Here is a 12,847-nt window from a genome sequence, read left to right as displayed (position 1 = left end):
CAGGTAAGCCCCATGCCTGGTGACAGAGAGGTCCTACGTGGCTGTGCTCAGAACAGGAAAGGATAATGCACAGGTGGGTCAAGAAAGCCGGTAGTGTCTCAAGGCCACAGAGCCACCCGGGGAACATTTTGAAACCTATTGCTGGCATGTTATCAGCAGCTATGGTATGAGGGATGGAAAAAATCATTTTATCATCAGTAGTGCCGATTTATGACAGCACTTTCCACCTGACAGGAGCACTTGCCAAGATGTCAAACAAGGTTTTTGAACAAAAAGTAAGGGGGTTACTCATTTCAGCCTTCAGAAGTAAGCTTTCCCAAAATATGTAAGGGGCTTGAAATATTTTCCCCAAACCCTGATTTTGATGGAACCTGGGAGAGCACATCGTCCTAACAATTTAAAAATAAGCCCCCAGGTGACCATAGCCTCTCCTCAGAGTACTTTCTGGGCAGGCACGGCACCTGCCTAAATGCAGGGACCCTGCCTTGTACCCCTGTTCCCTGAGCTGTTTGCCAGGAACAGCCCCAGTCTGCTTTCTCATGTAATGGGTGTGACAAAACCCTCAGCACAATGAACCCATTTACATTTTGCCAAGTGGGCAACAATCACATGGGCTTCGGAATATGAAAATGAAAGGTTAGGAACATTTCACATTGCTGTGGAAAAGTCCGCTGCCAACCCTTTGTAAGTGCTAGGGGGTTTTATGCCACCGAAAAACATCCTTGCTGGCCAGAAACACCGTTTGAACCTTCCACATGCGAGTGTTACTCCGACTCCTACTGTGAGCGTGAATTTCGCGAGCCACCTTGTTCTCTCTTCCTAAAAACCTTTCCTCTTCTGAGATGGAGTCATGACTTGGCAACAACCAGGACCGACATAAAGACAAGGGTAGAGGTTTTAACCCGACAACTTAACCAGCTCCGTCTCTGATTTCACTTACTGCAGCATTATCCTCCCCAGAGAGCCTGGAGCTGCTCAGTACAGTTCTGGAGTTCTGTGTCCACTCAGTGAGGGCATGGCTTGAGAACCCCATTTCTTTCCAGAGAAAGAAGTTGTTGGGATGCCTGGGTGGCTCAGTTGGTTAAACATCTGCCTTCGGCTCAGGTCATGATCCCAGGGTCCTGGGATTGAGCCCCGCATCAGGCTCCTCGCTCAGGTGGGAGCCTGCTTCTCCCTCTGCCTGCTGCTCCCCCTGCATGTTCTCTCTCTCTCTCTCTCTGACAAATAAATAAATAAAATCTTGAAAGAAAGAAAGAAAGAAAGAAAGAAAGAAAGAAAGAAAGAAAGAAAGGAAGGAAGGAAGGGAAAGAAGGGAAAGAAGGAAGGAAGAGTAGGAAGAGAAGGAAGGAAGGGAGGGAAGGGGAGGGAAAGGAAGAGAAGGAAGGGGGAAGGAAGGAAGGAAGGAAGGAAGGAAGGAAGGAAGGAAGGAAGGAAAGGAGGGAGGGAGGGAGGGAGGGAGGGAAAGAAAGTAGGAAAGGAGAGGGAGGGGAGGGGAGGGAAGGAGGGAAAGGAAGAGAAGGAAGGAAGGAAAGGAGAGGGAGGGAGGGAAAGAAGGAAGGAAAGGAGAGGAGAGGGAGGGGAGGGGGGGAAGGAAGGAAGGAAGGAAGGAAGGAAGGAAGGAAGGAAGGAAGGAAGGAAGGAAGGAAGAAAGGAAGGAAGGAAGAAAGAAAGGAAGGAAGGAAGAAAGAAAGGAAGGAAGGAAGAAAGAAAGAAAAAACGAACTTATTTTGTAATTAAATGAAGTTTTTAAGTGTTAAAGTTTCCTCTAAAGTCCATGCCGCTCACCTCAACACCTTGCGCACTGCCCATCACTATCTTTTTGTACTGGCTTACGTGGAGCATTGAGTAGTGGATGGATTCAGTGCTGAGCTCTTCCACTCACTGTCCTGGTGGTCATGGAAAAACCCATCGATATTTTGGCACCTCTGTTTTGACGATGGTAAAATGGGGACAAAATTCCCTTCTTCCTTCGCGGGATTATTTAACATTCAAATGGGAAAACGGATGTCAAAATCCCTTCGCAAACCACCAGCAATGTGCGTTATTATGGTGTGTCGATCAGAGATATATATGCTTTCCTTCATTCCACAAATATATACCAAGTGTTTTACTATTTGCCAAGTATTCTGCCGCAGGCATAGCAGTAAAGCAAAACCAAAACAAACAAATACCCGGCCCTTTGTGGGGCTGAAATTCTAGTAGCTACAGAACCCTTGTCATGAAGCGTTACAGCCATCTCCAGAGATAGGAGCTTCGTGTGTAGGAAGCCATTAAATTTGCAGACAGTTTCCAATCCTAATGACCAGATCCCTGATTCTAATAGATTCTCAAAGGTCATCTCAGTTATCTGAGGTAAACCCTGTGCAGTTGTGTTGCATTTTGCGCCCTGCACCATGTGGAATCCCCCTCGATGGCAGCTGCACCTGCGGTCTCACCCCCAAGACCACCCTTTCTTTACACCCTGCCGCCCCACTGCCTTTCCTAAGGGAGCTTTCTCAGACTGAAGTGTGGGGCAGTAACAATCCCGAGTGCAATCCATCAGTGGGGACAGGAATCGGGGGACCAGTGCCTCAGACTCACATCCTCCGAGGGGTGGTTCTGACGATCAGTCCTCATAGCACCTCCGAGGGTCCCAGTGGGATTAAGCCCAAGTGGCCCCCAGGGGCTCCCCTCACTGGCTCTTCCTCCTTCACCCTCCCTCCTGCTGTCCCCTCACTCCTGCTTCCTGGTACCATCTCCCAGTTAAATTGCCTGCCACCAAGTACTTCAGGCACTGCTTTTAAGGAAACCCAAACTGAGATATGAATCCCATTTGTTCATCATCATCACTCACAAAGAACTGATACTCATCGAAACGTCTGAACATAGAACACTGCTGGCCACTGGAAATAATTTAGGGAGTTTTTCAGAGTGATCTGCAATTCTACCGCAAATCTGCAATGTGCTGATAAACATTCTAAATTCCTACCTCCAGGACGTCAAAGTTGCACCTTGCATGATACTCCACATCAAAGTCGTGGATGGTGAGCTGAATGCTACTCCCAGGGGCTGTGGTAATGTACCAGATGCACTCCTTGTTGGGGGGATATGTGTTAGGGTATCCGGGGCTGCTGAAGGAGCCTGTGGTTCCAGACAACTCCCCACCGCAACCTGTTAAAACAGCAAGGCTCAGTCAGTTCAAAGTGGGCATTGACTACTGGGAAAAATTCAAAAATCGAACTAACCAAAAGATAATTGAAAATGTACAATGCCTAATTTAGGGGGAAAACTCATAAAGTTATAATGAAGTTATAATTAAGCAGTTATAAAACAATGAGAAAAAAATCATGGCTACAACTTATTAAATTTATTCTTAAAAAACACTGATTATTTCATTTGGTACAATAATTCTCAGTCCTTATTCTCACCACATCAAATCCTTGGTAATATTTTTTAAATGGCATTCTAATTTTTAGATTTTCTTCATTGTATTTAGGAAAAAATTTCAGAGTAGGAAAGGAAAATGAACTATGTGAACAGTGTTAGTGAATACCATGTCTCTCGGTCTTCAGTTTCCTTGTACGTAATACACTACTTCTAAGTCCTTATCAGATCTAAGATCTAGAATACTAAGGGCTAAAAATCATTACCTTTATATGACAGACTATAGGAAATTTTAAAAAATGTGATATGTCTATAGCAGCTTTATTCATAACTACCAGAACTTGGAAATAACCAAGATGTCCTTCGGTAGCTAAAAGCACAAATACATTGTGGTACATCCAGACAATGGAATATTATTCAACGCTAACAACAAAAGACCTATCAAGCCAGAAAAAGACATGGAGGAAATGTATATACATGTTCATAAATGAAAGAAACCAGTCTGAAAAGGCTCCTCACTACATGATTCCAAGTGCATGACATTCTTGAAAAGGCAAAATTACAGAGACAATAAAAAAGATAAATGGTTGCCAGGGGCTAGAGCAGAGAAGGGATAAAGAGGCTGAACACGGATTTTTAGGGTAGTAAAACTACCCTGTATGATACTATAATGGTGGATATATGTCATTATACATCTGTCAATCATAGAATGTACAATGCCAAGAGGGAACCCTAATGTAAACTATGGACTCTCGGTGATAATGAAGTGTCAATGTAGGTTTACCAATTATAACAAATGTCCCACTCTGGTTGGGGCTGAGCGGGGGCGGTGTTGATAATGGGAGAGGCTCTGCATATGTGGGGACAGGGGTAAATAAATGGGAACTCTACTTCCCACTCAATTTTACTGTGAACTTAAAACTCCTCTAAAAAATCAAGTCTGTTACAAACGAAAACAGTAAATGATACAGGTCCCGACCCAGAAAACTTATATCTAAACACCAACTAAACAAACAAAAACTGGATATATAAAACCCAAGCATGGAAAACCCAAACATGAGGCTTATGTTTTATGTGTATATATTATGCCCTAGAAAGTAATTAAGACAAATCATTACAAGAAACAAATATTGCACCATGTGGTATCTATTAAGAGAAACTGCCACTAAGTGCTTAGTTGTGCTTTACAGTTTTTTTTTTTCCTATTTGAATATGCATAATAACCACATGAAGCAGGTACTATTCTTGTCTGCATTTCTCAAGTGAGAACATCAATGCAAACAGAGGTCACGTGGCTTGCCCAAGGTCACCTGGCTTGTAAGTGGTGGAGGAGGACACCAACCCACTCTGACAGTGGTCAAGTACTTAATTACTGAATTCTACAGACTCCCGTAGGCTGTAGGAAATCAGAGATCTGAGAAGAGAGAGGCAGAGAAAACTTAGTGAAAGAAGTAAAATTTGAGGAAGGCTCAAATTTTTTGAAAGACAAAATTAGAAAAAAAATAGAAATAAATTTAGGGGAAAAAAAGATAAATCACTTTTTTTTTTTTTCCAATAGCAATCTTTGGTAATTAAAAAACATTGCTTGGGGTGCCTGGGTGGCTCAGTTGGTTAAGTGTCTGACTCCTGGTTTCCACTCAGTTCATGATCTCAAGGTCCTGAGGTCAAGTCCTGTCAGGGCTCCATGCTCAGTGGGGAGTCTGCTTGAGATTCTCTCTCTCCCTCTCCCCACCAGCGCATGTGCGTGGGAACACTCTCTCTCTCTCTCTCTCAAATAAATAATAAATAAAATCTTAGAAAAATAAACATTGCTTGCTCTGTCAACATACCTAAGTCACCTTTTCTATTTTTTCAGAATATTCTTTATTAGCTGGCAAAGTCTTCCAAGTAACTCCTCTTATTCTGCATTAAGACTTTCCGGGTTTAAAAAATGATAATACGTCCTCACTCCACAAATGCATGTGCATTGTCACATGAGTGCAATTAAACTGCTATGACTTCAAACAACCCCTAAAGCTGAGGTCACATCTGTCCACGCTCTACAAACATGCCTTGTACAGTGAGTTAGAAAAAGGTTTTACAAAGGTTCGGAAGAACTACTCCCCATATAGAATCTCCACTGAACTGAAAATGACTGAGGAGGATTCTAAGAAGAATCTTGATTTGGTAAAGAACTCGGATTCTAGCCCAATATGCCACTATCTTCTCGAGTTGCCAGTTTCCTCCTTCCATTTGAAAACCTGTGTTTTCAGACGTAAAGTGTGTCGCATGGGCAGTACCTTTCCTATGGCCTATGAAGTTCCTACCTTTATTTCTGGTTAAAGCCCCATGAAAAAGCTGTTTAAAATTAGCCGTGCTGATATTGTTTATAGACTGCGGTGGATGTTAAAAAAACAGGAATACCATGAAAGATTAGAAAATATTTTTCCTCCTAGAACAACACATGGAAAACATTCCTGAAGCCAAAATCAGCATGGTTTGTGCAGCCCCACTGCACAACCGCAGGGGGCGCCGGTCACAGTATATGCCATCAAATCGTGCCCCCTGGAGTCTTGTAACATAGTGACTCATATAAATCATCTGAAGATGCGGCACCTTCTACTAAAATACATCATAGGGAAGCAAAAGCATTTTGTTACTCTGCCCCCTTTTTTTCAATCTACATTTTCAGCTCCTATGGATCTTTATATCAGTTGTATCAGATTTTAAAAATCTAATGAAAAAAAGTCTCTGGAGTAGGATTACCTCATGGCCACATCATATAAAAGAGAACAAGGAGATGGGAGCTTGGATATCTCATCTCTGCATTTTTTTATTTCACTCCAGTTCACCAGACAAGCTAATTAAATTTTTTTTTTTATCGTAGTTGATTCATCTAAAAATCTGCATGACATTTTCCATTGTCTTTTCCAACGGTTTTAGGTTTCCTTGTAAATTCTTGAGAATAACAGGATACGAATACCCTTAAGCTGGTCAGTGTAAGCTGGAATGATAATATCAGAGTCTTGGCATTCAGTGCTGCTTTGAAAAATTACAGCGTTTATTTTATTTACCCACTTACAGCTCTGGAGGTCCACAGTGTACTTTTGCCTAAGATTTAAAACCAACATAAACAAGGTTTACAAAACACAAAGCCAAACTGTACTGTAAGGTATGTCGTGTTCTCTTCTCATCAATAGCACTTAAGTGTGTGTCTTTTAAGGAGAAATTCCATATTATTAAAAGTACCCTACTGGGGTGAAAAGACTGAGTGGTGAGAAGGAAAAGAAAGAAAGTGCTAGTACTTGAAAACTCTGAAGATGTCTGTCCTTTACTCCTTCGTGCACTCACTGCCTCTGAAGCTTAACATATCAAAAGGTAACAACTTCGATTTATAAGTTCAAGTCAAATGCAAAGAAGAATACATTCATGTAGTGGTATTTTATGGTAAAACTATAAAGTACTGGAAAATGAAGTTAATTCTGATCATTATGGTAGAAATTGCACACTGTCACTATATTTATATATTCTGAAAGAGAAATAACTTTCCAGGTCCCATTCATTCATTCAATATGTATTTATTGAGCATATACAATACTATAAGCAGTGTTCTAGCAGTCAGGCGTATTTAATGCCTCTGGAAAGAAATTCATTTATAGATCTAAAAAGTGCTCTCCCCACCTGCCCTTCTGTAAGTCATTAAACTCCTTTTGCTGTTCCTTCAATTTGCAAAGAGTAACTTCAGTAAGTTTTGATTTGGAAAAAACAGGGAATTCTATTTTATCCTTTATATGTTGATTGGTGGTAAGTTACAAATAAGAATAAATAAATGGTCATGTTGAGTTGCTAAAAGATATTGTAAAAATTGTTAGTTTTGACAGTATCGTGTTAGGATCACTCTCTTTTGGTACTTAATACCAGTCCACAGATGAGAGATTTTAATCAGCATCTAGCCAGTTATGCTTCACTCTCTGGGGTATCATCACTTTTTCCTCGATTTTGGTATTCTTTGACAAATGTGTAGACGGTATCAGGCAAAAGAAAATATGTCCAAATACACATTTTAAAAACTCAAAAAATGAATGATGTCTGTCTTTTTTTTTCCTATGCTCTCTTTTAGTGATAAGGGAAAACATATTCACAAAAAAATATGAAAATTTCTATTAACCAAAAAATTAAATACCAAAAAATTAAATATGTAATGAATTTATTTGACACTTTGTTTCATAAATTCAAACTATCATTCGGCTAACAGTGAAACATTAAAAAAGGAATTTGGAATTGTATAATTATGGATGAAAGTGAAAAATTAGAAAGTCACACCATGAGCTGAACTTTTTAAATTATAAATGAAAGCAAATGACAATTATAATTCACAACAAATAGTGGAGTTTTTAAAGAATGTATAATGTGAGTCTTCCAGATTTTATTTATGCATCATTTTCCACTTAATTAGCTCTGGAAAAGGGAGTCAGTTTCAATACCAGAAATGTGATTTAGAGCCATATCAATGCATACTAGCCCATCATCAATCAAAAGAAAAAGAAGGTAATCCAAAAGTCCCATTGTGTGTAATTCTGAAAAAGAGAGAACGTGTTCCAAATGCTGAAATGAATCAAAAGCTAAGTTTAATTCCGCCTCATCAACAATGTGTTACTCATATTGGATAGCATGGCTGTTGGTTTTACTATTTCTGCATCTCCTGTGATAGAAACAAGGTTTGTTTTTGTTTTGTTTTTAATAAAGATTGTGGAACTAAAAAATATACCTATTTGAGAAGGTGCTTCATCTCCGTAGTTGCTATCAGTGTTGCTAATATCCAATATTAAAAACTTTCTACATAAACAAGTATCCTCATTTTACTTTCTGTTAAATTTAAATTTGGGGAGAGGGAAAAACTTTTTTAAAAAATAAAAATAAATAAAAAATTAATTAATTAAAAATAAATAATAAATTGGGGCGTGTGGGTGGCTCAGTTGGTTAAGCATCTGACTCATGATTTCGGCTCAGGTCATGATGTCCGGTCATGGGACTGAGCCTGCATTGGGCTCTGTGCTGGGCATGGAGCCTGCTTAAGATTCTCTTTCCCTTTCCATGTACTCCTCCCCTCCCCAGCCTGCTCCCTCTCTTTCATTCTCTCTCTCTATTGAGAGATAAATAGATAATAAGATAAAATAAGATAAATTTGATGGGGGAGAACAGGAAGGGGAAAAAGTGTTTTGTTTACTGCACTATTTTGCTTGGTGTAGAGTTTAGGATTAGACAATCTCTTGTTAAAATACACTTTCTCCTAAATGAATCAGAGAAGGGAACGTCTTTTTAAATCCATCCACCCATTTTGGAGACAGAAACAACAAGACTTCTGGAAAATCGCAGGTGTCAACATCTCAGAGTAGAAACAACGATACAAGACACATGTGTGAATATTACAACTAACGAAACAGCTGAGAAAGCACACAGTTGTGTGTGGCTATGCAATAATCTAAAAATCATGTGGTGGTCAGTCGTGCCCGTGGCTTTGGGTGGGTGACGAGGGGGTCACAGGAAGGGGAAGGAAAGAGAGGTGGAGGCTGGATGAGGCTGGAAATGAAGAAGGTTACATTAACCAATCATTATCAGGAAATAACGTAGGAGGTGATGTTTAGACTTCCAGTATCCTCTCCATCATCATGTTACCTGTCCAGTCAAATGAATAATAAAATGTGAAAGAAATAGAGAAATTTTCTATAACTGGGCTTCAGGAATCTAAAACAGAGGACAGTGACTTAGGAAAGCATTTCAGGGGTTGCCGTAAGGAAAATGATTAAGTGAGGAAAAGACTAACCAAGGAGCATACAATGGAGTGAATAAAGTTTGAGAGAGACATTTTTGGAAGAAATAGAGAGAGTAGCTCTTTATAGCCAGTTGGTAAGAGATTTTCATGGAGGAGACAACGTAATTTCAGAGTTGCCTAATTTGCATGTTAGGTTGCAACACTTTTGAAAATATAATAATATTCCAAGTGCAGCACAGGCTGTGACATAAGACTAAATGGGTTCCAACCTTGGCTGTGTTACTACTTGCATAACTAATTTAACCTTTCTCATCCTCAATTTCTTCATCTGTAAAATGAAGCATTAATCCTTAACCCCACAGGGTTGTTGTACAGATTAAATGAAATAACCAAAGCAAGGTTTTTCATTAAGTTGTTCATTAAGCTACCGTAAAGATAGTTAGTTCATATTTGCATGGTAGCTCATAGTTTCTCAAACCGCTTTTAATAAACAGATTATTTTATTTGAAATTCCTAACAACTCTATGCAACAGTCAAGAATGATTGTATCAGGGGCGCCTGGGTGGCACAGCGGTTAAGCATCTGCCTTCGGCTCAGGGCGTGATCCCGGCGGTACGGGATCGAGCCCCACGTCAGGCTCCTCCACTATGAGCCTGCTTCTTCCTCTCCCACTCCCCCTGCTTGTGTTCCCTCTCTCACTGGCTGTCTCTATCTCTGTCAAATAAATAAATAAAATCTTTAAAAAAAAAAAAAAGAATGATCGTATCAGATTGTATCAGCTATCCCACTTAGGGACAAGCAAAGTGAGGCTCCAGAGGGCTGCTGGACTTGCAGCTCGCAGTGTGAATGCACATCTGGGGCCACGACCCCATCTCTGCCCAGCCCCCCAATCCCCTACTCCCAGTTCTGTGTTCTTTCCACTATGCCTTGTTGGGCACTTGAGCCCAAAGGCATGGAACGGCAGTGTTGAACACTGTCGTCATTACTGTTCTGTCCATTACTGAGGGGAACATCACCACAGCAACCTGAAAAAAATAAATAAAGCAAAATCCTTTTTCATTTAATGTGAGGCAAATCTGACAAAATCTAATATATTAATATCATTAGACAGCAGCTGAACTAGAATAGAATAAGGTCCTACAGAGAATCCCATGTTTTTCAGTTTTAATTAGTTAATCTTTATGAAACTTTTAGTACTGGTGACTGATAATCTATTTGATTCCTTTTCCTCCAAACTCCCAGTCATCAGCTGAAAGGAAGTGCTTACCTTATCAGCAGGAAGCACACTGAGCTACTGAACTCATAACAAGGAAGAGTGAAGAGCTGTTGCTGAACTTGCTTACTTGTGAAGATAATTTAAATCTTTTTTCGCAAAAGGACTTTGCTAATACTGTTTTTCCCCCTTGGTCTAAAACAAGCAAGTTATAAAATTTCAGAATGCACACACAAAATTAAGCATAATCTACGGATGTTCTCTCCTCAAGGTTTTGGGTTGTTGGTGTTGTTTTTAGATAAAAGAGTTCTAATAAAAGCAAACCAGCAAGGAAACAGCTAAATGGGATCACAGGCTCAAAGTTTTAAGTGTTTTCTGTATTTCCCTACAATTGCTCAAATGCAGTCTCTTCTTTACACGTGGCATTTTCTTGAAGCTATGTTCCATAGACCAACAGCACTGGGAGGGTTGCCAGCATGGAACTGGTGTGGTCAAAGCCCACCAGGGCTGGCAGAAAAGGAACAGAGAACAGACCCAAACAGGACATCTTCATATCCTTATCCTTTAACTTCCAGAGGAAACACCTGAGAAATCAGTGGTCAGTGTTAAAAAGGAGGTGAAAAGACAAACTACAGTAAAAGAATAAATTTTAAACACAATAAATCATGATGCTCATACATTTCATCAAAATGACTGATGCAGATTGTAATTGTTTTTCTATTATTCAAAATTAAAAATATTCTCTCCTATAATACCTTGAGAGGTGCCTCACTGCTTAGCCCAGTTTCCCTCTGACATGCTAGAGGGTGGCATGTGGAGGCAGTGGGGTTGCTGGAAGACATTGCCAATAAGGATTCTTCCAGTGAGGCAGGTATGATGCAAAATGGCAACTAGGAGCTCAGAAGTGGAGGATGATCCAACCCAAGGCAAGGCTGAACTATTTCCTGGAGTACAGAGGCCTCACTTCTGTTTCATTTATGAGATATGCAAATAATACAGGTAAAGCAATTTTGAACAGAGAAATTGAAGGATGGGGGTAGAAGGTGGAGGTAGAGAAAAATGTGAGCTCCCTAAAATGGCCAAAGTTGTCCAAAGGAGACTGTAGCATGTAGAAGAACCACGAAAAGTCAGCAATTTTACCTGTTAATTCTGATTTTACCAGTTTATTCCCCAACAGTCTAAAAGTAAATGCTGCTCTCGTGGGATGCAGGAGAAAGGCAAAGGGTAGGTATCTATCCTACTAAAAGAAAATAGGAAAATCAGATCACTAGACTCTTTGGAGACAAGGCCAAGGGTAGAACCCCCAGAATTCATCTGATTTCAAAGATATGATCTTATCTTAAGGATTTGCAGATTAATTTTCTGGGAGATTTGTGGGTTAGCACAAGCTAGAGCAATCACAGATGAAACCAGAGAAGGAGATCAGGTCATAAAAAGACCAAGGAATGAGAAATTCTCCAGAGAATAAAGAAAGAATTCAAAAGACAAAGCACAGTGACCCCAAAAGAGGAGAAAGTTGTCAAAAGCTACAGAAGCTCCTGTATTAGGGTGAATAGTGTCCCCTAGAAAGTACATCCACCTGGAATTTGTGAATGTGACTGTATTTGGATACAAGGTCTTTATATATGTTACCAGGTTAAGATGAGGTCACACTGGATTAGAGTGGGGCTGAAATCCAATACAATAGGTGTCCTCACAGGAAGAGGGACATCTGGACACAGACACACAGAAGGAAGAAAGCCACTGAGGATGGAGACAGAGATTGGAATTATGCATCTAGAAGGCAAAGAAAGCCAAGGGATTGCCAGCAACCAGCAGAAGCTAGAGGAGGTAAGGAAGGATTCTTCCCTAGAGCCTTTGGTGGAATGGCCCTGCTGACACCTGGATTTTGGACTTCTAGCCTTAGGAACTTTGAAAAAAAATTCTGTTGTTTCAAGCCCCCCAGTCTGTGGTATTTTGTTACAGTAACCCTAGGGAAACTAGTGGACCTCCATTCTTTTCTTGATAGACAGGGTGGCCAAACTTGCAGAAAGACACAAAACTACAGCCATTTTGAGTGTAATATCTGAAGGAGTAGGGGTGTGTAAGCTCTCCCTACTTCTTCTTGTGTTAATTACTTCCTATTTATCACACTGAGGTTGAGATAATGGTTGGTTGAGGAAAAGGTTAGAAGATGGAGAAAGTTGGTTTCAGTCTCTTTGGGCTGCTATGACAAAATACCACAGACTGAGTAGCTTATACACACCAGGAATTTATTTCTCAAAGTTCTGGAGGCTGGACGACTGAGCTCAGGGTGCCCACGTGGTTGGGTGAAGACCTTCTTTTCAGTCACAGACCTCATATGGCAGAGGGATCTCTCTCGGGCCTCTTTTATAAGGGCCTAATCCCAAAGCCCTCATCACCTCATCATCTCCCAAATGCCCCACCTCCTAATACCATCACCTTCGGGGTTAAGTTCAACACATGAGTTTTGGAGGGACACAAATATTCAGACTCAGCAAAGTCTATTGCTGAGAAAG

At 40.5% G+C, this 12,847-nt stretch overlaps 1 protein-coding gene across 1 annotated transcript in view; it reads right to left on the bottom strand.

The window, feature by feature from the left end:
* Positions 1-12,847, bottom strand: part of CUBN (cubilin) — a 257,006-nt gene that overhangs the window by 143,639 nt on the left and 100,520 nt on the right. The window contains exon 29 of the mRNA XM_045787715.2: positions 2,969-3,150. Coding sequence (XP_045643671.2) covers positions 2,969-3,150 — 182 coding nt within the window. The remainder of the gene's footprint in view (positions 1-2,968; positions 3,151-12,847) is intronic.

This window comes from Ursus americanus, chromosome 31 (assembly GCF_024610735.1).
Source record: "Ursus americanus isolate L20-20 chromosome 31, mUrsAme1.1.p, whole genome shotgun sequence".
NCBI classification, from domain to species: Eukaryota; Metazoa; Chordata; class Mammalia; order Carnivora; family Ursidae; genus Ursus; species Ursus americanus.
This window is presented reverse-complemented; position numbering and strand designations above follow the sequence as displayed.